The sequence below is a fragment of the Osmia lignaria genome, chromosome 10 (genome assembly GCF_051020975.1).
Source record: "Osmia lignaria lignaria isolate PbOS001 chromosome 10, iyOsmLign1, whole genome shotgun sequence".
Classification (NCBI taxonomy): domain Eukaryota; kingdom Metazoa; phylum Arthropoda; class Insecta; order Hymenoptera; family Megachilidae; genus Osmia; species Osmia lignaria.
The window spans coordinates 3,066,364-3,093,974 of record NC_135041.1 but is presented as its reverse complement, the minus strand read 5'-3'; the positions used below and the strand labels follow the sequence as shown (position 1 = coordinate 3,093,974).

Here is a 27,611-nt window from a genome sequence, read left to right as displayed (position 1 = left end):
CGACAAGTACAATTCGGAGAGTCTGTTACCGTTCACGAGGTGTTTGAAATTTATACAAGGACAAATATTTGTCCTTTAATAAACAAGATATATTAATCCTTTATCAGTTGTTCTGTTTTTTTTTTTTTGAACGAGTGGTTTCACTGATCCACACCCAAACTAGCTCGCGTTTGCATTAAGTTGAAGCGCGAAGCACATACACTAGACTCCGTTCACCAAATTTTAGGACGGTACCTGCGTATTTTATTAATAACAGTACTTCACGCGGAGTAATCTCGGATTGTTAAAAATGTCTCTACCAATTAGAAAATTTGTAAATCGACCGCTCATCAACGAAAATCAACTAATAAGAAAATTAGAAATCACATGTAATTAATTGCGAAACAAAAAATTGTTAACTTCTCTTGTTATAGAAACGACTTAATTATTGCTGCTACCCGTCCTTTGTATTCGAGTACGTTTATGTTGGAGCGTCGATAAACGATAAAAGCATCGATCACAGCAATGATAATAGCTGCGAAAAAATATCTCTGGTTTGTTTGTACAGGATTGCCTCGAAATAAGCAACACGCTCGGGTCTGGCCAGTTGCTTATTACGGATCAGGTATGCTATTCGGCTCGACTTTGTTCTTGAAACGGGACGATAGAGAACACGAGAAACAAGAGAGAGAGATCCGAAGTAGCGGCAAATCATAAAGTGATCGGCCGAGCAAGGATGTTATTTAACCGACTTCGAAAAGGAGGAGTTTACTCAATTCGATCAGCATGTTTTTTTTTTGTTTTTTTTTTGTGTTCACCGATTACTCCGAGATGGATGGACCAATCGGAACGAAACCTTTTGCATCTTGTAGGGTATGTCTTCCGATTGGTCCCATTGAAAAAACATTTTGCATTTTTTCATTGCCAAGGATTATTATTGCAAAAAGCAGGAGGTTTCTAATCTCAACATAGAATGATTTCAATGACCCTTTAATATGCTGTCGGGGGCATGATGCTGAAGAACTTTTTCCTTATGCTTAATTAACGGAAAGTTTTAGTTTCCGAGATATTCGTGAAAAACTGTTGTTACTACTACATTGAATTCTACGTATGTATGCCTACGTGTCTCTACCGGTGTATGAGTCAGCATGCAGTCGCCGATTCTCTACTGTTTCTATATACATATGTATACTCTGCAAGGCATGTACCGATCGCGATGAAACCTTTCGCATTTAATCTATACTCTATACTAATACAGTAATGCTTCGAAATAAGCAAGTGGCTCGGGACCGAACAGTTGCTTATTTCGAAGCAGGTATGCTATTCGGCTTGACTTTGTTCTCGAAACGGGACGATAGAGAACGCGAGAAGCGAGTGAGAGAACCGAGGTAGCGGCAAATCATAAAGTGATCGGCCGAGCAGGGATGTTATTTTTTGAACAAGGATAGAATATAGCATGGCCTCTCATTCTCGCACTATGCTTTATTTCGAAGCAAATATACCAGACTGAGAAAGCATTATATATATTCCATCCTTCTTCTACTAACCGATGTCACTGCTCAGTCAAGCGTGACAATTTATTCGGCTTCTCGCTTTCACGGACCTCTCACTCATTTTTCAGATCTCTCACTTTGCGGGCGACTTTAAACAAAGAAGAGGGGATAGAGATTTGCTTATTTCGAGCCGGAAAACTGTTGCTTATTACAGATCAAGACTGCAGTAGAGCTCTGATAATAAGACAACTTCACATTGCTATGATCGACGCTCTTATCGTTTATCGATGCTCCAACGACGTTAACTGTTCATTCGCCATTAATTTAGCATATAAAGTGAGCATTCACAGAAAGTAAATTATTTTAAGATTATTCAGATTAGTTAAAATTATTATAACAATATCGTGTTTGGTCTCATTTTAATCAGGAAAATCTCACCAGTATGTTAATGAAATTGTTATTAAAAAAAAATGAAAAATAAAAAAATTTCATCGCTGCATTAATGTTGTCTCATCGATACAAATGCGATACAGATCTTCAAAGGAAACCCGCGCCGTGTCATATTGCTCCCGAGCTTGTTTCGAAGGGGAACCCCCCCAGTGGTGGGGATGAACCGCAAACACTTACAAGGAAAGGCCGCGAAGTGTCCCCCTTCGATTTTGATGAAACTTCGTACATTTATTAAGCAGGTAAAAATAAGGGACACGTATTTTTTTATATCTGCTGAGACGCGACTTTAAGGGGTGAAACCACCCCTCAAAGTTTCGACCTGAAACTGCTATCTCGAAAACCAAAGAAGATACGTGAAAACTTCTAATGGGCGGATTTAATGGTTTTTTGTATACAATGATATGGCGTTAACAGATTGTCGAAAATACCATTTGTTTATAACAAAAAAAATTTTTATAACATTATTTTACAACTTATTTAAATTTATGTAATGACAAAAAATGTAGAGCATTTTATTCCAAATCCATTGATATATATGTTTATGAAATTGCCTCCTACAGTTTCGTAGATTTTTATTATCGCACGAATGCCCGCTGAGTCAGCGCGTGATACTTTAATCGTACCTGACGTTATACCGATATTACTTATCCGCGTAAGTGGAAAACAACTATTTTTATAACATACAATGTTTAATCTTGTTAAATTTGTATCGCATGATATAAAATAATTAAAGTTATACATACTCGATGGTAGATGTATTAAATTGATAATTTTAATATGCAACAAGTGATTTGTATAACTTAAGGAACATACTCATGACAAAAATGATAATCATCGAAGAAATGCTTCAAACATAAAGGCTTTCGGCACCAAGCACGAGTAATAATAGCCACATCACCACATACGTGACATCGTGGTTCATTATCTGCAGCATAGCAGAACTCCACGGGATTTTCAAAATGAGGTGGTCTCGATGATACATATCCACTTTTATACCATGAATATTTAATAAAATTTTCAAATCGCGGGGAAGAAAATTGATTATGAGCCAGCGATTCAAGTTTTAAAATATTGTCCCTCGTGTGGAGATTAATCTCGTAATGTAACAGGATAACTGTGTCCGAAAATCGGCGAACAAAATTTTTCCATACACGAAATCCGTACACGTCTAATGGTTGTAAATATTTTGTAGTCCCTGCTGGAATCGTAAATACTACTAATTCTTTATTTTCCGGTGTAGCTTCCACAATACTACGACCACAATGTCCACTCCAAGAATCTAATAGTAAAGCAGTCTTATCGTTTGTATTAGGAAAGTAAACTTCTTTTAACCAAATTTTAAAATGTTCATTGGTCAGTTTTCCAGATGTTGACGCGGTAGCCAAAATGTTCGTTGGTTTAAACATAGTCTGCTGCACCCTAGGTCCAAACTCTCCAGATGTTTCCTTTAACACGACGAAGAGAGGAGATAGCAGTTTTCCGCTTGCAGATATTGTAGGTTGTATAGTGTAGCTATGAGTAGTGGATGGAATTGACTGTATTACAGCTTCTACTTTCTTCGTACCTTTCAACGCCAAAGTTCGTCCAGAATGTAGTTCGAGGTTGAAACCACTTTGCCTCCGCAGACTGCAGACTTTCTATCGGCCGATAGTTCGGTCGGGTTCTTAATCAGTATGAAGATGTATGCAAGTGCGCATATTACAACGATTCGGTATCGGCCGATAAATAAGTTTGATGGGCTACACGATTGCATTCAAACTAAACCATCGGCGAACTATCGGCCAACTGCTAATCAGTATGGCGGCTTGTAGCCGCGCGCACACTTGCCGATTGTCTTTTTGCCGACTCGGCCGATTGGTCAATTCTCTCCGCAGCAGTGATGCCAGAACCGTGGGACGTGGGACAAATCTTTACCCTCTCCACGACATCCCACGACGTCCCAGTGACTCCCCTACCGCAGTTGTTTCATCTAACACAAGCGCGTTGTCCCACGTGTCCGTGTGAGCTCTGCGGGTTTGGCAGAGTTCGGCTGCTCTCGTCATTTCTACGATATCGGCTCGATGCTCAAGCCGCTAAAGCACGTGGCAGTAGCATCGACGAATCGACAAAATAATATAATTTCGTCCATGGCAATATGGCTGAATTAAGAAACCAGGAGAATCAGTTCGAATCCCGATTTTACGGTTTCAGTTCTGATTCTTAATGCATTAACGTTTTTTAAATACATAAAAATACATTTTTAATACATTAATACTATGAAATACATTAACTTGGGAAGCAGTTAAAAAAAGGAGTTGAACTGCATCTTTCTTTGATATTTTTTTAATTAATATTTAAGTAATTTCTTCAATTAGATATTACAGTTACTCTAACTATTACAATACGAAAATTCGAAGACATACGAGGAAAATTGGTTAGGTTAAATTGTAAGGATATAAAGAAATTTCAATCTTTAACGGTTTGTCAGTTTTATTTCTTATTCCTTACAACTATTATAATTTTATTCTCTGAATGGTCATTACAATGAAAGATGGATTAGATACAATTTGATTCCTCATTTAATTTGTTATATACATATCAGGTTTCTTGCAACTATTGCACCTGGTCCACGCTTATACGATATTGCACATTTTACTTTCCTATAATACAACAAGGAAACAAAACTATAATATAGTGATTACCATAATACAATAGAAAATGTTAAGCTTGCTATAAACCTTATATTTTTTTTGTGTACTTATGCTGCACTTTCGCTTCGTTGCTTTATAATGACTAATGACTGATTTTTCTTTTGAATGAAACTTCCACTAGCGTATTGATGAAATTTTTCGATTAAAACAAGATCAAACACGACATAATTTGAATTATAGTTACTTTATATATTTGCATTAGGTTTTAAATAAATAAGTAAATATAATGCAAATTATATCGTGTTTGGTCTCATTTTAATCAGAAGAACCTTACAATTACATTGGTAAAAGTTTCATTTAGCAAAAATGAAAAATAAAAAAGTTATGGTTAAATTAATATTGTCTCACTCAAATGTTTCTTTTCGTGCCCTTTAATTCTCGGACCTCTTTCTCTTTCGCTATTTGTCCTTTTCTACGCTCGCCAGCATTCAAGAACTCGCTCGAGCTGTGTCGTTCTGCCAGCCTCGCACACTTTTAGGAGAATCGGGAAAATCCAGCATAATAACACATTCTATGCTGAAAGAATATACTAACAATAAGTTATCTGTCTAAAAAAATTTTAATAAATCTGACAACAGATTTATTTTCGGGCTGCTTTTCTTAAGTAATCGGCATTTTACCAGTCTCCTGTACAGATCGTGTGTAGCAGGTTGTAGCAAACTCAACATATTTTCGATATTATGTAGAATACACAACCGATCGACAAATATTAAAAATCCAGGATATTTTGTGCCGCTTTTTATATGTCAAGGGCCATCGAAATGAAATAAATGACCAACAATGAATAGTATAATAAAGGTGATCGCTGTTCATCTATTTCTTTTCTACGATGTAGTATAGGATTGCCTCGAAAAAAGTTGCTTATTTCGAAGCAGAGACCACTTGCTTATTTCCAGGCAATCCTGTATTTCTTCCACAAGAGACAGTTTCCTAACAATTTACAGTACAGTAAAATCTGGATATGCATATGCAAGAGAGATTGGGATCCAAGCGAGGTGTCGAATCTCGGGTTACGCGCGACGCCAGCCAAGCGTGAACGCAGAAAGGGACAGGCAATGGAGGAGAGAGAGAGGTCCAATGATCAAAGGAAAGAGCCGAAACATATCAGTGTGACTAATACTAATTCAGTTATAAAACATTTTTATCTTTGACTTTTTTTAAATGAAATTTTTACTAGCGCATTGGCCAGATTTTTCTGATTAAAATGATACCAAACACGATATAGTTTGAATTGTAATTACTTGCTAAAATTGATGTTAAAAGTAGACGAAAAGTCAGAGAGATCGAATCAAAACATTGCATATGCATATTCAAGCGAGGTGTCGAAGTTTGATCGGACGTCTTGCATATACCCAGGTTTTACTGTACTGTAAATTGTTAGGAAACCGTCTCTTGTGGAAGAAATACATCGTAGAAAGGAAATAGATGAACAGCGATCACCTTTATTATACTATTCATTGTTAGTCATTTATTTCATGTCAATCGCCTTTAGCATATAAAAAACGGCACAAAATATCCTGCATTTTTAATATTTTTCGATCGGTTGTGTATTCGACGTAATATCGAAAACATGTTGAGTTTGCTACAAACTGCTACACACGATGCGTACAGGAGACTGGTAAAATGCTGATTACTTAAGAAAAGCAGCCCGAAAATAAATCTGTTGTCAGATTTATTAAAATTTTTTTAGACAGATAACTTAGTATATTCTTTCAGCATAGAATGTGTTATTATACTGGACTCTCTTGATTTTGCGTTACACTCAAATATTCGATGAATAGGTAACGAAAATGTGATGCTGGCAGAACGACATAGCTCGAGCGAGTTCTTGAATGCTGGCGAGCGAAGAAAAGGACAAATAGCGAAAGAGAAAGAGGTCCGAGAATTAAAGGGCACGAAAAGAAACATTTGAGTGAGACAATATTAATTTAACCATAACTTTTTTATTTTTCATTTTTGCTAAATGAAACTTTTACCAATGTAATTGTAAGGTTCTTCTGATTAAAATGAGACCAAACACGATATAATTTGCATTATATTTACTTATTTATTTAAAACCTAATGCAAATATATAAAGTAACTATAATTCAAATTATGTCGTGTTTGATCTTGTTTTAATCGAAAAATTTCATCAATACGCTAGTGGAAGTTTCATTCAAAAGAAAAATCAGTCATTAGTCATAAAGCAACGAAGCAGCATAAGTACACAAGAAAACATGTATTTTTATGTATTAAAAAAACGTTAATGCATTAAGAATCAGAACTGAAACCGTAAAATAGGGATTCGAACTGATTCTCCTGGTTTCTTAATTCAGCCATATTGTCATGGACGAAATTATATTATTTTGTTGATTCGTCGATGCTGCTGCCACGTGCTTTAGCGGTTTGAACATCGAGCCGATAACGTAGAAATGACGAAAGCAGCCGAACTCTGTCAAACCCGCAGAGCTCACACGGACACGTGGGACAACGCGCTTGTGTTAGATGAAACAACTGCGGTAGGGGAATCACTGGGACGTCGTGGGACGTCGTGGAGAGGGTAAAAATTTGTCCCACGTCCCACGGTTCTGGCATCACTGCTCCGCAGTTGACTGTGACAGTCGTGCGCATTTTTTATGATGGCGCTGCCCAATTGTACTCCATCACTTATTGTTGAAACGTCTATTATAAATTTAATAGAAGAGATTGAAAAAAAACCGGCGCTGTACAAAAAAAACTTGAAAGAATACTCTGATGTAAATCAGAAAAAAAAATTATGGTTGGAAGTCTGTGAAGCAGTTATTCCCAATTGGAATCAGCTTAGTGCCGAGGATAAAACAAAACAAGGTATGTATCGATACATGTGTATGTTTATTTATTTACTTATTGTTGTTTATTTATTTACTTATTGTTCATTTACTCATTATTTACTTATTACACTTTGTTATATTGACACGGAATGGTGCCTCCAGGAGAAATAAAATATGACGACATGTACTGCCGCACGTCATTCATATTATTTCTTCCTCGGTTGTTTTCATTTATTGTTAAGTTAGTCATAGGACAACTGTAGAGAGTATCTGTGAATTTTACTCCATCTTTGATTCGTACATAATTATGAAGGACACAGCAAGCTTTAATAATTCGAACACAAAAATTGATGTTCACATCAATTGGGCGGTGAAAAATACACCATTTGTTAGCGAGAATGCCGAAAGTACATTCAACCATGCGTCGACCTTTTGTATGTCTATAGTTGAAAATTCGCTTGGTGTAGTTTAAATTTCTTTTTGCATAAGGGCGTAATATGTGATTTCCAAGTCCAAACGCTTCATCGCCAACGACAGAGAATGAAATAACATTTCCGTCATCTTCATTGGGCAACTGCCTTCCGGAGGAAATATTTAACCGGTTCTCAGAAAGCCTTTTACCCATTTCAGATGTTTTAAATATTTCTGAGTCACTAGCTGTTCCATAAGAACCAACATCTATGTGTACAAAGGGTCTAGCCGTATAAGCATAGTGAATCGGCCCCAGTAACAATTTCGGTTGATATTTATATCACATAATGCTTTTTGCCTAAACAACAATTGTGTGCAATTTCAACCCCCTACCCCCTCTGATAAGGGAGATATGAGGGTAAAACCCAAAACCTTTACCATTTTTTTTCTCAGAAACTATTTAAGATATTTGATCACATTAAAGTGCAAATAGTAGGTATTCATTAGCTGTATATCATATTTTTTTTTCAAAATTTTTATTCGATGATTAAGGGTTGAAAATTAATAAATAAATCTTTGAAAATGATTTTTATAAACAATCCCTTGGATGACACCCACCGAAAAAATTCAGAATAATCCTTTACTATTTAACTATTATCTGTAAAAATTTCAAAAGTGTCGGATTGGTACATCATAGTTAAAAAAAAATAAAACCAATGCAACGCCCTTTCATAAGGCAAAGCCGGCCTAAACGTTAGAGGCGCTCAACCTAACCGACCTACAGGGGAATACGTAGCGCCGACCCGCCACGTTTCTCGTACCAGAAACAGCTCTCAGAAAAGTATGAGCTCTTCTTTCCCTAAACTGTGTGTTAGTTAACAGTCATTTATTTAAATAATATATTAACAATTTAAATTTTTTAATTAAGTTTTCTGGTCCTAACTTTTAACGTCCGTGTTTTCACAGTCTTTCTCGTTTTAAGTATGTGGGAGCCCTAAATCACAGATTTATACCATGTCTTGAACAATGGCACTGTGTTAGATGCCATTAGTTGTCCTTTTAATAGTCAAAGAAGGTATCACAGTTATAAATGCAATATCATTCTATTCAACGCTGTAAAGAACATAGACTTCTATAACTATTTCCGTCTTTACCTTTTCACGTACGTATTACTTTTAATTAAATTGTAGCTGGTACCTGTGAATAGTTGTAACTAAGATTTTCCTCGTTTTAAGTATATGGTCGCCCTGAAAAGGGTTAATTATATTATAGCGTACCAGTACTACCTGGAAATGGCTGTAATTAAGGTGACCTTCGTTTTAAGTATATGGGTGTCCAGAAAAGAGTTAAGCGCGTTTTATGGTACAAATGGTGTATTTTCCAATGCGGTTTATATGCCCTGATACTTTTTTACGCAATCACGGAGCCTAAATTGGCGTGTAAATAGACGCATCATAAAGGGTAAAGCGTACGATCCTGAGTCCATGATTTTAGTGTCCACTGTCTTGTTCCCTCTTGTTGCCGAATATAGAGGAGTCGTTAATTGGATAGAATTTCCAAACTTTAAAATCTCGCGGTAAAAACGTTATCTTGCGGAATTATTGGACGAACATGACGCGTTAAATGTACAATATTTACAACAAAACAATAACATTATAAAAATGAAAGTTCGGTCGCGACATATAAACGGTAAAACTTACAATTGTTACATAGAATACAAATCAAACGTAAATAGTTACGCGGGTATAAACCAATATGCATGCGAGACACACTTAAAACGAGAAACACCGTGAAAACACGGACGTTAAAAATTAGGACCAGAAAACTTAATTAAAAAATTTAAATTGTTAATATATTATTTAAATAAATGACTGTTAATTAACACACAGTTTAGGGAAAGAAGAGCTCATACTTTTCTGAGAGCTGTTTCTGGTACGAGAAACGTGGCGGGTCGGCGCTACGTATTCCCCTGTAGGTCGGTTAGGTTGAGCGCCTCTAACGTTCAGGCCTGCTTTGCCTTATGAAAGGGCGTTGCATTGGTTTTATTTTTTTTTAACTATGATGTACCAATCCGACACTCTTGAAATTTTTACAGATAATAGTTAAATAGTAAAGGATTATTCTTAATTTTTTCGGTGGGTGTCATCCAAGGGATTGTTTATAAAAATCATTTTCAAAGATTTATTTATTAATTTTCAACCCTTAATCAACGAATAAAAATTTTGAAAAAAAAATATGATATACAACTAATGAATACCTACTATTTGCACTTTAACGTGATCAAATATCTTAAATAGTTTCCGAGAAAAAAAATGGTAAAGGTTTTGGGTTTTACCCTCATATCTCCCTTATCAGAGGGGGTAGGGGGTTGAAATTGCACACAATTGTTGTTTAGGCAAAAAGCAATATGTGATATCAATATCAACCGAAATTGTTACTGGGGCCGATTCACTATGCTTATACGGCTAGACCCTTTATAATCTGCATCTGTTTAAGCCATTAAAACGCAAGAGAAGAATTTTTTGTAATTAAAATATGATGACCCGAAATGTTTTGGTTGTATCACCCGTATATGCTTTCCATCTATCGCTCCAATTATGGTTGGGAAATTTGTGCGGCTATAGAATTCATCAGCAATTTTAATCCAGTCATCTTCTTGTTTGGTTGCCATATACAACGGTTGAAGTATGTTCCATATTTGCTCACATGTAGTTTTGGTAATATCTCGTATTGTAGAATATTGTTTTTCAGGTCACAATGTGCAAAAAAAATGGGCTAATTTACGGACTTGCTTTCGTCGGGAATTGAACGCACAAAAGAACACAAAGTCAGGACAAGCTGCGACCAAGAGGCGTAAATATGTCTATTTTGAGTAACTACTATTTTTACTTCTGTTGCGCGTAGAGTATTAATTTTTGCTCTAAGCAAGAACGCCGGTTAATGTTGTAAGGAAAAGGGTGCAAGTGAATGAATTCGACACTGTCGATACTTTAGTTAACAAACCAGTTCACTTGGTGTACTTTATTTCCGTCTTTAATTTGTAAAGGACCCGTAGCGAATTCGTCGCGATTTACGGGAGTCGTTTCGTTCGAGGAGCGCAAAACGTAGTAGGACGTTTGTCGCGGCGTTGGTGTTTTTATAAACCCTTCGACCGACGACAACGCCGAGCCGATGGTGTTGTCGAGCACTAATTAGATAAGGTTTTAAATTGTGGCGCTCGAAATCCGGAACAACTTCCATGCATGGAAAATCGACGAACGGAAGGAAACTTGGAACAGGATGATTCTCAAGAAAATGATGAAGATGATGACTTCCACTTCCACACCTATTCCTCAGCGGAAGAAGAGGACTAATGTACCGAAGCAAACGGATTTGGACGAAGCATTATTAAAAGCTTAAAAGAGACTAATACTGTTGATGAAGATACAAACTTTGCTTTATATCTTGTCCCTTCACTCCAGAATTTAACAACAGAAGAAAAACTCGATGCTAAGATTGCTATTCTTAACATTTTTAAACAGATAAGACTAGCCAGGCGTGTACAGACTACCCCTCAATCAACATGTAACTACAACATATTACAGCAGCCCTTGTCCTCTTTTCCCGTATATCATCGAGGGACTAACAATTTGCCACCAGCACAACCATTAGTTTGTACAACCAGTTCTACTCCATCCCCCAATTTGCCTATGGTTCCATCACCAGGCAATTCCAACGATACAGTCCAGTCTTTATTTTCTAATGTTTCAAATGATTCGCAAATATACGACTTGTAAACAGTTTAATTTTTCAAAATGCTTACTTGACTTTATGATTTAAAAAAATACTTAACTTTGTGATTTTAATTCTAATAAAAAACAGTTAATAGTATTTGTCGTTTATCTTACCGTATCGTAATGCTCAATCTCTCCTCTACAGGTATAGAAAGTCTAAGATGTGTATCCTCTTTCACTATTGCTGGTCCAATTAATTTGACAAGTTCATTGAAGCTAGTTATGCTCATTCGATAAAAGGCGAAAAATTTTTTCGGATAATCTAATAATTTAGAATGCATTGTGTAAAACTTTCCTCGCAATAATCTATCACTGTGGATGGGATGCACCCAATACTCTCGGTTTCTCTTCTTGATCCTTCTCCTCCGTTGTATAAAAGCAATAATAACATTTCTGGAGAATATTCTATTAACTTTCATTATGCGACCGCTCTCTTCAAGAGCCGTCAACTAGCAAATTGTTCGAGAGCAATCGGCCGACTGTAGGCTGGGCTGCGCACTCACCACGCACCAACCCGACTACATATTCTGTTGGCGCAGTGTGCGCGTTAACCGGCCAACCCGACCAAACTATCGGCCGATAGAGAGTTTGCAGTCTGCGGGGGCTCTTAAGGGCACAGACTCCTTGTGCCATGACCTGTATGCGTGCACTCACACAATCAACGGAAAGCATGCATGTATACGCCATGCGTGAGAGAGACACTCGATTTCGTAGATTTCGTTTTTCGTCTCGATAATTGCAGAAATGAAATTTTCGCGAGTACAGCACCCACGGGTAGACTTCACCACAGGGTGGTCTGGTCCGTTTGAACGCTAATAAATACCATACGTTGAACAAAATGGTATTTTCGACACTGTAAGATTGAGACAGACGCTGTTGTAAGCAAACAACATGGCAAACAATATTTTAGCAAATATTGGACGATTTAATGGTTTTTTCACCCATAGCACACCAGACCACCCTTCCTTGAACTTGCACATGTTAGATTATTTATTTTCACTAGCTTAGCAAAAATGAATTGTGGAGTTGAGGGACACTGGGTGCATTGTATAGAAAAAGGTCTAACTTTGTAACCAGAGTCAATGGGTCTCTGGCTGTATCTAAACTTATAGGCCTGAGTAATAAACACGTTGCAGACCCAGGCCGTTATTTTCTTTCTAAAGTGGGCACCGAATTTCCTGCGTTGTGTTAGGCGAGAACCTCTGCTAGCTTGACTAGCAGAGATAACACCCTGCATTCCCTATTCCCACGGTACGGCAGCCCAGAAACTGATGACACATAGAAACATAAGAATCCGACGACTGGGCTGCTTCTTCGCGAACGAAACTGCGCAACATATTCATACATATAATAAAAAACCACACCCGGGCGGGCATTCTGCGCCAGGCGACTTCATAGCAAGGGTCACGATCGCTTAGTAGTTAGTTCTCGTGCGAGATTCGAACCATTATCCGAAACTCAGTTATTAATTCAATAAACCTAACGTGTGTGGAAGTGATACCGTGTAGTTTTAATTGCCTCCCTGAGTTGCGACGTAACAGTTGCATTCGGAGAAAGCCTCACTTCTTAGCTCAGCTTTCATGAGTAAAGACGTCCTTCCGAGCTTATAATAAAGTTCACTTTTAATTTAATATTGTGTGTTTTTATTTAGTTTTAAACCCCATAATATAATAGCACAATATCACTGAAATTCGATTTTTCACAATTTATCACTTCTGGAAGACGTAAAACGAAATTTACGTTTTGCACGCATCAGACGTAAAATAGACGGAAGTCAGATAAATGTAAATTCTAATTTGACACCACAAACGGCTACGCGAATATAGCCAGAAGTACGGCATAGTTGCCGCAACGTATTAAGACTTCTGTCACGCTGTTGCCACATCTGTTACAATTGCAACAGGCTCGAGCCGATTTTGATTCCTGCCAGACATAGAAAAAAATAGGGCGCTCGAGAGAGAAAGAGGTCTGAGAATGAAACAATACATGTACTAATGTGTGCAACCATAAAACTTTTTTATTCATATTTATAATCATAATTTTTTATCAATGAAATTACAGATAGAATACTTGAAATGGTATGCCAAAAAAATGAATTATAAAACTTGCACCATATACAGTGAAAACTCGATAAATGTACATAACTATTGCCGGTCCACTCCGCAACTGTTATGGAATAGGAGAATCATTTTTCGAATTTGATTGCCTAGTCAGTAAACACTGACTAGAAAGAGTCTGTAGCTAAAGACGAAAGAGGGACTGAAACCGGGATTTATTGCCTTTGTCACGTAGAAAGTTCACAGGTTTTTAAATGAATAGCACTTTTAAAGATTTGGCACTTTATTTTTATAATATGATCTCGACTGACTCTGCTTATGTCCGGTAAGGCCTTTTATAATGTCGTTGGTGGTGGAGAAGGGGCCGATGATTGACAAGGTGGGATGTCCGTGAGAACGCGTCTTATCGAATACTTAAGTAGGTGGTCGTAATATGATGTTTAGGTGCCCGGTCGTGAGGAGTTCGATTGTTCGAATATCGATCGTTTAGGCGGGTGGCCGTAACACAATGTTTGTCCGATCGTGGGAAGAATTCGATTAACGTACGTTTAGGCGGCTGATCGTAACACCTTCATTTAAATGTTCCGTGTCAATGTGACCATACTAATGCACAGAATAAAGTTTTTTATTTTGTACTTTTTGTTAATACCAATTTCACTATCATGTGGAGAAGATTTGTCTGATTAAAATGAAGCTAAACACAATATAAATCGGTCAACATTTAGTAGCATAATATTGGGTTAAATGTTGTGCTTGTGAGCCTTTCTCCCTTTGTTTATCCTTCTTGCGCTATCCTTTTCTATGTTCGGAAACATCAAAGAACGGCGGATTCGTGGTGCTGGTAGGGGTAGAATGAATGAAATAATACACATAACGTAAGTACGCGACCATAAAACTTATAGGAATGAAAACTACATGACATAATAATTTCAAGAAGGGAATAAGAAATAAAGAAATGTAATGATTTATAATGTTTATTTATACATATATATATTTTTAGTATATGTTAACAATAATAGGCCGCCCGCCTCCGCCACTTCCTACAGTCTCTCTCTTCTCTTCTACCACCTCGGCACCGCCGTATAGCATTTTTTTGATTACTTTTTTCATCTGAAATATATTAATAAATTTTAATATAATTCGGTCACACTTAAACTGGGACACCCTGTATACTATATGCAGTTACAATTATATTAAAATTCGTTATTATATTTCAAATGAAAAAAATTTCAATAACACGTGGTATATTATAGATCAATTTACATGTCTTTATTTTTCATTCCTTTCTTGAAATTATTAATGCCATATAGCTTTTATTCCTATAAGTTTTATAGTCGCGTACGTTATGTGTATTACAGAGTCTCATCGAATCTGTCCAGGTCCTCCAAGCTCCACTCTTGTGATTTTGATGCAAATTTTAGGTTTACGCCTTACTACCAGGAGGCGCTGATGTCACTTCTCTACATACATAGCTTGTACCACTGATTTTAACATACAACTAAAGATATCGTGACGTCATGTTCCCGCACGTGTTTCACTGAAGCGATACAAGAATGTAATGGCCGATCAACCGGCTTCGTCGTAGCGAGAGCTGTTGGCGTCTTCTCGGTGACGTAGAGCTCGTTGATTGGTCGGCCTGACCGGCATCCAAGGTGGCTGTCATGCCGGTCGCGCTGCAGAGTGGTGCCGCGGTCCGCGTGGCGACGGTTAGCATCAATGCATTTTCGAACAACTTTTTATAGCATATGTAAATGATTGTTAATGAAAATATTTATTACAGTGTCAGAGACTACCTCTATTAAAATAGAGCAACAAGACACCTGGATGCAAATGAAAAGAAGAAAAAGAGAAAGATTGTAAGTATTCAGTTTACATATACAATATATGTATAAAACCATTAACATGGTATTAATACACTAAGTATACATAATAATATTTCTTACATGAAGTGTATGTATAATATTATATAATTTTGTTCTTATAGTTAAACCTGACTGCACTAGGGGAGTGGAGAACGTGATTTTCGATTGTATATTATTGTATATTATTATTGATATATATATATATATATATATTTATTATATTTTAGTAAAAATTTAATATATTTCCATTACTGCACATATATTGTTGCAATTTTTTCCTTTCCTTTATTTTTATTTTTCAAAGTTTTGAATAAGTAAGACCATGCACACGTATATAGGGACCATGTGCTTGCGTGTGTACCTCACCACAATCATTTATATGTGTTTGTAGCGACACCAGCGATCCTGGTAGTGAGGCGTAACACTAATTTTAGTTACAGCATTAAATACGGGAGTTTGGAGGAACCGAATCTGTCGGAGCGTGTGACTATATTTCCTCCGATTGGCCCTACGTTGTTTCATTCATGATACTCCTCTTTCTCTCGCGCTGTCCTTTTCTATGTCCGCCAGGAATCAAAATCTCGCTCGGCTCAAGCAAATTCATTTTGCTAGATGGTCGCAGATGCGGCAACACCGCGATAGAACTCTCAAATGATGTGATTTGGCAACTATGCCACCTCACTTTCGTTTCTTATTCTGCATAATAACGTTAGATGTCACACTGTCAAATGTCGAATTTCTCAATTATGTGTTTTCACGATTTCCCGATTGTTTTCAATGGCGCTTACATCGATTCGGAGGAGGCCTCGAAGGAGTCTGTGCCCTTAACGAATACATCCTTTCGAACACTTATCGAGTCTTTACCGTAACCACCCTGGATAAACATTACATTGGCTCATCGCCGAATCACACGGATGTACTTCTGACCCGTAGAGCAGTGGTATCGCATGCGACTACTGTGACTGAATGCAATACACAAACATTTCTGATCGCTCGCACCTTGCCTCATTTTACTATCTTATACACATATTAAGAATCAGGGGTTTTTATGCCGCAAGGCTTTTCCCTTTCTTTTTTTACGAGCCAATAAAATCAATCGTTTTTGGCTCAATTATTGCTTAATTTATTTATCAAACCACCTTTTTCCTAAACTGGATCCTAATACCAATTTTAAAAACGGAATTTCTCCATGTTGGAGAGGTTTCGACGCTACAACGGACGTGTAGGTATACGTAGAATTCATTGCTAGTTATAGTAGCATCTTTCGTTTGCAAATATCTCAAAAACTAAGGCCGAGCGACGGCTATATGTATGGGAAAAAATTGCTTAGAATCATTATCCCAACAACATATCAAAAAATGAGCGAAATCGACGGGGTTGACGAGATATCGATAATTACCTTTCTTTCAATTGTATTTATTAATTTAATAAGACTTTTTTTTAAATCATCAGCGTTTTTATTTAAATGGATTGAGACTTCATGATTATGAAATGATTATATGCAGTGAAAAACTCCAAACTGTAAGTAGTCGACTATTAAAGCAATCATATCAATTTTTCTCTTTATTTGGCCGCTTTGAGTCCACGCTACTACTTGCATTATTTTTTGTATAAAGCAACATTATGGTCATAGAAAAAAAGATTAAAGGAAGATTGGGTGGGGTGAGTCGAAGAGGCAGCAGTACTAATCGCGTTCCCCGCACAATTTACATTTAATCAAAGGGAAAGCTCATTGGCTATGCTTCGTGCTGTTTGCTTGCCATTGAAATCTCTCCTTCTCATCCTCTCTCTTCGCTTTCTATCTCTCTTCGTTCGTTTCTACTTTTCTTCTTCCATTTCGACGAGCAATACGTGCCATGGATAGAATACATAAAATGGGGGGTTAGTATATTTTTCGATCGAAGGACTAAATTCGATCCCAGTAAATCTTCCGCGTTACTTTGAAGAACGCGTTCTGGTCACATTTGCTGTTTCCGTTTTTCTTATCGTATATTTAATTTACATACGGAGTCATTGCTATGTACTTTGTACACTTTCTTTCGTAATTTCTCAAACTTTTGTGTTTTGTCTTTTGTGAATATGCAGATTACTGATGATACCTCCGACTATCTTGACTTCCAAATATGTTGCCAAAGACCTGATTCCAACGATAACTAACTTTTCCTAATAGTTTACCCGCGGTCTGTTATGGTTCTTGAGATATTTAAAGTTGAAAGCGGTATCAGCAATCTGCATACTTATCGAAATTCGTTAGGTTAGGTTAGGTTAGTATGCGCGGGCCCGTCACGCCCTGCAGTGCGAGTTAGGGGTGGATCTCTCGCCGGCGTGCATTGTGAGAAACATGCTTGTCGACGAGGATCAGTGGCGGGCGATGACCTCTTTCTGTGAGGAGCTTATCGCCCTGAAGGAGGCCGCGGAGTGGGGTCGGGAGTTAGCCGACCCTGCACGCAGAAGAAGACGCCGTTGTGGGAGGAGGACGGGGCGGTGGGTCCTGACAACTCTGCCCACCGCCCCCAACAGGATGAGGGGGGGAATAAGACGGGGGGGGGGGGGGGGGGGGGGGGACGTGCCGGGGCTGGGTCCCCAGTCGCCACTGCACGCGGCCCGAAGTGTGGCCGGCGTCGGCGGAGTTTGCACGTAGCGGGAGGGTCAAAGGTTAAACCCTCCCCCGAGATGAAGTGTAAATGCGTCAAGGGCGAGGGGGAAGGTCTCAAACTGTTCGACAGAGGTCCCGGGGCCCTCCCTCAAGCCCAGTGCAGGCCACCGTGGGGGTTTTACTAGGTAAGTATCCTGCACTACCCCCGGCCCCTTCCCAGGGGGGCTGGGGGTGTCTTGTAGAAAATTTCCCCCACGAAAAAAGAAAAAAAAGAGGTTAGGTTAGTATCTTTCGAATAATTGATGAACATTTCAAAATTGCTTGTTAAGTATATAAATTCATGAAGTAACGTTATAAAAATATAAAGTAGGGTTCGAAATTAAGAGAATACAATAATAGCGAACGTTTTATTTAGATAACGTAAAGAGACTTATTGAAAGTAAATGGTTAGGTTGTATTTATCAGCAGTCATCGAAAGCACCAATAAATGCGAGATGGGATTCGCTTTGCGTTACAAAATACGACTACTAGATACGACTAATAGACGTAGTAGATTTCGCCCCATCCCTCCAATCCTTTATGGAGAAGCTCTACTTCCAGGAAATACAACCTAACCCAAACCTATTCTTATTTCGAATGAAACTATATCTCAGAAACTATGAGAGAACCACCACTTAAATTATTGGAAAAAGCTTCTCAGAATCATGTCCTTGACAACAGATTTCAGGGTCAATATATTCGGGGGTGACACCAGTGCATAATCTGCATATCTAATCAGACAACTTAGAGCAGATACTAAAAATATCAGATTTTATAATATTAATGTATGGATACGTTTGCGATTATTTCAAATTTTTTCCAACATATAACGAAAATGACAATAACCCATAATAGTCATTAAAAGTATTTTCGTCTAGTGTGACTATCCAGCACATTCATGCAGAAACATAAGGCACAATGGCATCCCAAGAATTGAAGAGCAATCGAAAGAACCGCAAAATTCGAAGGAACGGCTAAAATCGCGGCGATCACGGAGATTGTGTACACGTATCCTACTCAGGGTTATCGTTTCATTGGCATTGCAGATGACAAATCGCGAGCAGCATACAGCGAAGTCCGAGATCACAGTAAACATAGGTTGCGGCGTGCCATTAGCCGGTTAGAGAGGGATTTCGTGTTGCTCCATTCTAATCAAGCAACGTCGACATCGGCAAGCGTCGTTGGCGTTGTTGGCGCGCCAATCAATTGCATACTCTGAAATCTCCCTGTGGCACTTCCCATCGCCCTTCCCTCGTTCCGTCTACTCTTCCTTTATCCTAGCTATACCCCCTTTCTCCCCTAGCTTTCTCCCTTGTGACACTGTTTTACCTCCCACAGGATTAGCTAATGGTCCGTCTACTGTTTTATCGGACAGATTCGCATTGCTGCGGGCTGAAGGACGTGAAACGTTCTGTGAAAGGACATGAAACGGATAGAAAATTCGAGTTACCAAAGGCGTCAACAGAACCCTGTCTTCTTTGTTGCACACCCCCCCCCCCCCCCCCCCTCCGGCCCCTTCTTGGCATTCTCATTCTGTGACAAATACGATTCTCGCGTGTTTATGTTATTATCGTTGGATCGTATATGATATTTGAAACAGTAAGGGTCTGCATAACGTTTAATAAAAACTTATTTTTTGCATTACTGTTGTAAGAAAATAACAAAGGAGGTTTATTTAACAATTAATCAAATTCAGTTCCGAATTGTATACTTATTAACCGACTTCGAGAAAGGAGGAGATTATTCAATTCGATCAGTATATTTTTTTTTTCTACTAAGAATAAATTTAGTGGTTATTATTTGATTTTTAAACATTCATAAATGTATATTGTAGAACTGGAACGGACGCCTGAATAACGTCAGTTAATAGAATTTTCTATGAATGTTAGGCACGTGAATCTCAACGTACACTTTTAGTTAGGAACCTCAAAAATGTAACAAGTATTTTATGTAATTGAAGAAAATACGTATTTTTTTTAACATTTAAGAACATTTATAACATAAAGAATACTTTATTCATTATTATTTAACTTATTTGATACTTTTCTTGATAGAATTTCTGTAATTATATAATTTTGTTACTAGACACCTCGTCTTCTTTTTAACTCCTACACATTCATTTCCCCTGAACCACCGTTAGGCACCGCTAACCACCGCTAGGAATAACAATTTCCGCTATTAGTTAGTTTGACCCTTCGAGTTTCAGTTAATTTGAATCTTTATAATTCTGCGGGCTGATCACCACTCCATGCACCTCTTATAACAACTGGGAGATGCATAATACATAATATGAAGATAATTTAGTTGACCCTCTTCGTCCAATATACAGGATGTCACGCAATTGCTTCAACAACCGAAGAGGGATGATTGCCAAGGTGAATCAAAACAATTTTTTTCTTCGCCAAAATGTTGATTAAGGCTTCGTTTTCGAGTTATTAACAAACAACACTGGCCAATCAGAGCGCGCCTTTACCGCGGGCCAAACTGCGAGAGTGTTGGGTTTGTTCTGCGTTTAAGCCGTGGTCGTGATCAAGTGCATCAGCATGATTGTTCATGAGCAACCAATAATTCGATACTATTATTCTTTTCTTTGTTTCATTCATTATTCCATACAACTTTTGCCGAACGAGTCCTACTATATCGTTGTGGTGCTGATGTACTTGATCACCACCACGGCTTGAACGCAAAACAAACCCAACATTCTCGTGGTTCGGCCTGCGCTAAAGGCGCGATCTGATTGGCCAGTGTTTTTTGTTAATAACTCGAAAACGAAGCCTTAATCAACATTTTGGCAAAGACAAAAGTTGTTTAGAATCACCTTGGCAATCATCCCTCTTGGGTTGTTGAGGCAGTTGCGTGACACCCTGTATATGTATCTTATATACAATTTTGCATCTGTGTCAGCTTTTAATATTTGAGCCACTCTTTTTAAACTTGAGAAGGACCCCTACTATATCTACTACTTGCTTATGCTGCCTTTCTCTTGTCGTTTAACACATCCTCGAGTTACTGCGTCACAAACATTTACACGTTTGTAGAGGTACGGACTGACTGATGGTGAAAAGATAGGATACCTAAGAGTGGAGACCGTTGAGCCACTGTCGGAGAGAATTTTAGCTACATATGCTTGCCGAGTCTGAAAATCATTTGAAATTAACATAAAATATTTCTTGCAAAATAAATATTTTAAATAGAAATACAAAAATGTGTATTTCCTGGTTTCAATCGTAGAGATGTATTGTGATATTTCCTTGATATTTATTTATAATGTTTAGTAATTAAAAATTATATTATTTCATTGTAAATTAATCCTTATATTAATATCTCCAAAATTAAAATTCGGAGAATTATGTTTTCATTTAATTATTCGTGCATTATTCAAATCTTTAATATTTTTATGTGCAGAAAGAATTATTCATAGTGTGTGGCAGCATTCGTGTATGCATTATTGTGCCACATAAGACTTTTCCTAATTCACTTTTTTCCGTATTTCACGGAATTGTAACAAGTGTTCTATATGTCTACTGAGTGGACAAGAAGGTATAAGTCAGAATTGTTAGTTTTGTAGAGAAACACTTATAATATATATTTAAAGGGCAATATTAGATCAGATAATAATTTTGGATGTGAAAATTGATAACTCAAGCCTTGGTCTATTGAAGTTACGAAATATATATCATGTACCAATTAAAAACATTCTTCTTTTTTTAAAAATGAAATAACTTTTAACAAAAACTACAACCGATTTCAAAATGTGCTAAAAAGTATGAAATAATTTATATTTTATTTATACCAATATTCCACAGCTATTAATAAAATCTATTTAATTGTTAAATAGTATACTAAATACATTTCAAAGTTTTCGGAGGTGGCGTAAAGTTAAAAACTTTTCTTCTATTCGGAAGATCTTAGTTCAGGGGTTGGCAACCTATGACACGCTGCTTACCGAATGACCCATTTGATAATTTCAAGTTAACAATATTGAACGGGAATCAATATACCCATTGCGGATTAACTACATGTACATCAAAAGTGCTGTTGTTACGTCCCGGCGGAAAATTTGAAATTTATCCGCCTTGCGTCCCTTATCAAGCCCTTTTGGGTTACGAGAATTTCTCATGCGAGGTACACGAGGAAAGGCCGTTTCTATTTTCTACCTTTCAATAGTTTACGTGACCCTCCTTGAAACTATCGTCACCAGCCATTGTAATAAGAGACTAATACGCACAAAATCTCGGGTTAGCTCGAGTGAGAGAGAGAGAGAGCCGTAGCAATAACACCAGCGCTACGCAGTTAGCCAGTGCTTCGCATTTCGTCTTTTAATTTGTCGAGAGCGTTAACACGCTCGAGACTGGTGGCAGCGATACCAACCATCGCGCTAAAATAGGGAAGCAGGAATTGGGGGTCGAATTCCAACCAATTAATTGAAATTTAACTACCTATATCTCCAAGCATCATCTTTCCTTTTTACGTTGTGCCGTCGCACGCGCGCAACGTAACACTGTCAACTTCTAATACAATCGTTACAATTATAAATGTTTTCAGCCGTATCTATAACGTTCCGTTTCTTACGACATATTATTTATCAAGTTTGCCATACCGTAATCAAATCGTTATTGGCAGGATAGTATATTTGGGTATTTTTAATTTTGCACCGCCTACGAAAAGGTTGAAATATATTTAGTATACTATTTACGGATTAAATAGATTTTATTAATAGCTGTGGAGTATTGGTATAAATGAAATAGAAATTATTTTATACTTTTTAGCGCATTTTGTTAATGCAGCAAGAGGTTTTATTAGTAATTATGCTGCAACGTCTTGTCCTCTAGATCAATAGGTAGTAACGCCAGTTGCTCGATCCGTCACAGTTTTTAAAATTCAACAATTTCAACAATTTTCCGCTTCCCGCTATGGTGGCAGACCTGTTCCCTCACTACGCCATTACGCTTTTCTGTGTGATCCGGGACAGTCGTGAGTGAAATCGGTAAGAGGATTTTGGTGGTTAGTAGCTATTTACGTACGGTAATGAGTGTAACACCCCGGGGAAGTTCACGGAGGCGAAGAAGCGAAACAGAAGACCCGTTTTCAAGGAAGTTGCGATGCCTGGAAGAAGAATACAGGCGGTCGCGTTCTCGACACGGGCGCACGAGATCGCGGCGAAGGAGCTCGGACTCTAGCCATAACAGACGATCTAGTGCAGATGACTTTGATAAAGAGAATGGCGAGCGTATCGCAGGTATATACAGACGAACGTCACATTCTAATCAGAATCATTTAACCTCATCCAAAAGGGACCGTTCATCAAGTTTGTTTGATGAAGTGAGCGGCGAGTGCCATCGGCGAGCTGCGTCACGCTCGAGTCGGAGACATTCGTATTCGAGTGAGAAGGATACGCAGATTTCAGCGATCGAGTCTGACAGAGAGGGCGGTGAGCGTAATCCGAGAGATACGTCACGTCCTAGTCACATTTCACTTGAATCGGCAAAACAGACCGATGCCGAGGGAATAGTATCGGCCATGGAACTGGACGAAGTGACGTTGGGCTTACTTGGAGATGATCCAGCCAAAGACACCCAAAAAGGTCCCGATATTCATGTAGCTGTAGCGGAAATCTGGGATAAAATATTGCGAGATGGTCTATCGAAAGATCAAAAGCGCGATCTTCAAGAAAAATATCCAACAATTGGTAATTGTCCACTAACCAGAGCGCCAAAACTTAACCCCGAAATCAAGACTGCCTTATCGGCGCTTGCGGGAAAAAAGGACCACTACCAGTACCTGGCCCAAAATCAGCTGGGAGCGGGAATTAATGCTATCGGCGCAGCATTAACGGAGGTGTTAAAGGCGGAGAAAAGCATTGAATTGGCGGTCGATTCCACAAAATTTATTGAACGCCTTGCCGATGCAGGTAGAATCCTAGCGGACTTGCACCATGATATGTCAAAAACAAGAAAATCCTTTATTGTACCAGGATTAAATCCTATTGTAAAACAGATTGCGGATGAAAGTCCGATCGATGGCCTATTATTTGGAGAAAAATTCTCCGAAAATCTCAAAGCCGCAAAAGTCATGGAAAAAGCTTCCAAGGATGTGATAAAGCAAGGGGGGAGCGGCTACCGGAAGAGTATTGGTATCACGTCACGAGATGAAAATCGTAGATACCAGTCTTCGCGTTGGAAGCAAAGTGGATATCCCAGCCATCATCAAGGCGAGAAGTTAAACTGGCGTCGTTCCTTCGGTATGAGCTATCGAGGCACTCAGCGGAAGGGACAGAAATCGAAAGAACCTCGGCCCAAGGACAATCGTCAGCACAAGGATTAGACTTGGTGAGAATTGCGGGAAGAATTCAATACTTTCTCCCGCACTGGCAAAAACTGACTGATGATACCTTTATTTTACAATGTGTAAAAGGTTACATTATTCCGTTTGAGAGCCTACCGCAGCCACAATTAAAATACGCGGAACCGAAATTAACAGTACAAGAAAATATTGCTTGCGAGTCAGAGATTTGTGAATTGCTTAGAAAGGGGGCAATATCTAAGTGCGACCCTAGTAGAAACCAGTTCATTTCGCCATATTTTTTGATTCCTAAGCCCAATGGCGATATGCGGTTTATTCTTAACTTAAAAGAATTGAATAAGTTTATCTCAGCCCCCCATTTTATACTGGAAGATAAAAAGACAGCGATACGTTTAATGCGTAAAGATATGTTCATGGCATCGATAGATCTCAAAGACTCTTAATTTTTGATTCCAGTGGAGAAGTCGTATAGAAAATATCTTAGATTTTGCTATAGATCCAGATTGTACGAATTCAATTGTGTCCCATTCGGTTTATGTACGGCACCGTTCGTTTTCACCAAGTTAATGAAACCGATAGCCCACTACTTAAGATCAAAAGGTTTTTTGTCGGTATTTTACCTGGACGATATACTGTTGTTGGAACAATCGGCACAAGAATGTTACGAAAATCTCAGGCAAACGAGAATGTTACTGGAAGCTGTAGGTTTGACACTAAATTTAGACAAGTGTAAGCTAATACCTTCGAATGAATTAAAGTTCCTTGGGTTTCTGTTTAATTCAAAAGAATTTTATATAAAATTAACAAGGGAAAAAAGGACACAGATAAGTAAGTTAGCAATGAAATTCCGAAATACCCATTGTTGTAAAATTAGGAAATTGGCAGAATTTATTGGTATTCTAGTAGCAGCATGCCCCGCAGTTAGATATGGGATGTTATATACAAAGAATTTGGAACGCGAAAAGTTTTTAGCTTTGGAAAGAGCCAACGGTAATTACGATGCGGATATGTTGATTTCGAAGGAATTAATTCCAGATTTCGAATGGTGGATTAATAATATAATGACATGTGTTAATCCGATTAGGGAAGACCGTTTCGAGATGGAAATTTTTAGTGATGCATCCCTGTCTGGCTGGGGGGCTGCTTGTGAAGGAGAGCAAACGCATGGGTTTTGGAGTGAAAAGGAACGAGAAGAACACATTATGTAATTTTCTTGAACTAAAGGCGGTCTTTTATGGGCTGAAATGCTTCACTAAAAATAAGACCTCGTGTGAAATACTGCTACGCATGGACAATACAACAGCGTTGTTGTATATAAATCGAATGGGCAGTATTCAATTCCCTAAATTGGCAAAGTTAGCAAAGAAAATCTGGCAATGGTGCGAAGCGCGTAATGTGTGGATTTTCGCGTCTTACATTAAGTGTAGCGACAATACAGAAGCTGATGCAGAGTCCAGAGTGGAACAGACTGAAACCGAGTGGGAATTAGCAGATTGGGCTTATGAAAAGGTAGAATCTACATTTGGGAAGTTTGACATAGATTTGTTCGCGTCAAACGTAAATGCAAAATGCGAAAAGTTCATCTCCTGGCACAGTGATCCAGAAGCTTGGGTTGTAGACGCGTCTACGGTGCCGTAGACTGACATGTATTTTTCTGCCTTTCCGCCGTTCGCCATGGTTTTAAGAACAATTCGGAAAATAATCTCGGACAAGGCAGAAGGGGTTTTGATAGTGCCATTTTGGCCTACACAATCTGTTGGGTTTGAATTAATTAGATTTATTGTAAGGATACATTACAGAACTATATGGTATTATACTTAAAGCTGAACAAAAACGCAAAAAGAAAAAATGAACAACGGAAAAATCAATATGGATCCAGAACGTGCGCGCGATCATCCGCGTCACTCACGCGCTCGATTCGATTATAGGACAAATATCTGACAATCCCCCACTTTTGAAGTATAATCGAATCACTTACATTCTGACTTAACATAATTTTAACTTTGTTACATGAACGCACATTACATTATACGGTAACGCCTTAGTAAATATATCTGCCACGTTGTCGCTAGAAGGGACGTATTTTAACTTTATGAGACCTTCTTCGTATTTTTCTCTCGTAATATGGTACGCGATATCTATATGTTTAGATTTAGATCGCTCAACTCTATTTAGCGTAAAATCAATGGCTGATTTGTTATCGCACCTGATCATATAAGGTTCACGTGGCACATCTATGTTTAACAAATTTTGTATCTCATTAAATAGCATTTTCATCCACATAGCTACTTTCACTGCATTTTCCAGTGCTATGTACTCCGATTCCATTGTGGAAGTTGAAATTGATTTTTGTTTGCTGGATTTCCATGTGATCGGATTACCTCCCAAAAATACTACCATTCCACTATGAGAGTGTCTGTCATCAATATCGGTTGCCCAATCCGCATCACTGTACATCTCTATCTCATTAATACCCTGACTATACTTTAAACTTTTTTCTTTCGTTGCATACAGGTATCTTAACACTTTCTTTGCCTGAATCCAGTGTATTCTACCTGGATTTGACACGAATTGTGCCAATTTCGTGGTTGCGTACAGTATGTCGGGTCGCGTAGCTAACGCTATATACATCAGAGATCCCACTAATTGCCTATATGGTACGTCTTTCATTTCTAATTTTTCGGCTTCACTCGAAGGACTATCATGCTTCGATAGTGTCATACCTAGTTCAATGGGTGTTTTAGACGGTTTACATTCGTTCATGTTATACTTATCTAAAAGTTTTTGTATATGTAACTCTTGTGATAATTTCATATGATGTTCTGTATGGCTTATACTTATACCTAATAAATAAGAAACCTTTCCTAAATCTATAATTTCGTACTTCGACATTAATAGTATCTTAACTCGTTCTAATACGTCTACATTCTTAGAAAATAATATAATGTCGTCAACATAAATGGCTAATATGAGATCGCTATTATAAACATAAACGCAGTTGTTTGTTTTCAACCTTTGAAATCCGTTTTCAATCAGAAATGAATCGAGTGTGCTATTCCAATTACGTCCTGACTGCTTCAGCCCGTATATGGGTTTCTTTAACTTTGCTATTTTATTTTCTGCTTCGTCGTGTCCTGGTGGCAACCTCATGAATATTTCTTCCTTTAAT

At 38.0% G+C, this 27,611-nt stretch overlaps 2 protein-coding genes and 1 long non-coding RNA gene across 3 annotated transcripts; 2 read left to right on the top strand and 1 right to left on the bottom strand.

Annotated features, from left to right (window-relative positions):
• Positions 1 to 1,237: 1,237 nt before the first annotated feature.
• LOC143305749 (uncharacterized) lies at positions 1,238 to 3,675 on the bottom strand. The gene is made up of 2 exons (XM_076690550.1): positions 3,625 to 3,675; positions 1,238 to 3,559 (listed from the first exon to the last, which is right to left on the bottom strand). Exons 1-2 carry the CDS (start codon positions 3,673 to 3,675, stop codon positions 2,723 to 2,725), a joined length of 888 nt encoding a protein of 295 aa, XP_076546665.1. The 3' UTR covers positions 1,238 to 2,722.
• An 11,532-nt stretch (positions 3,676 to 15,207) lies between these two features.
• On the top strand, positions 15,208 to 15,650 carry LOC143305746 (uncharacterized). Its single transcript, XR_013062914.1, has 3 exons — positions 15,208 to 15,348; positions 15,423 to 15,498; positions 15,627 to 15,650. It is a non-coding gene; the product is annotated as an uncharacterized LOC143305746 (long non-coding RNA).
• Positions 15,651 to 21,517: 5,867 nt separating this feature from the next.
• On the top strand, positions 21,518 to 24,974 carry LOC117610677 (uncharacterized). Its single transcript, XM_076690482.1, has one exon. The coding sequence runs from the start codon at positions 23,168 to 23,170 to the stop codon at positions 24,461 to 24,463; it is 1,296 nt and encodes a 431-aa protein (XP_076546597.1). The 5' UTR covers positions 21,518 to 23,167; the 3' UTR covers positions 24,464 to 24,974.
• The last annotated feature ends 2,637 nt before the right edge of the window (positions 24,975 to 27,611 follow it).

Excerpts from the sequence above, each read along its gene's own strand:
- LOC117610677 (XM_076690482.1), top strand. The coding sequence starts at position 23,168 with ATGAGTGTAACACCCCGGGGAAGTTCACGGAGGCGAAGAAGCGAAACA.
- LOC143305749 (XM_076690550.1), bottom strand. The coding sequence starts at position 3,675 with ATGCAATCGTGTAGCCCATCAAACTTATTTATCGGCCGATACCGAATC. Across the intron at positions 3,560-3,624 it reads TCGGCCGATACCGAATCGTT|AAAGTCTGCAGTCTGCGGAG; the intron begins GTAATATGCGCA and ends ATCGGCCGATAG.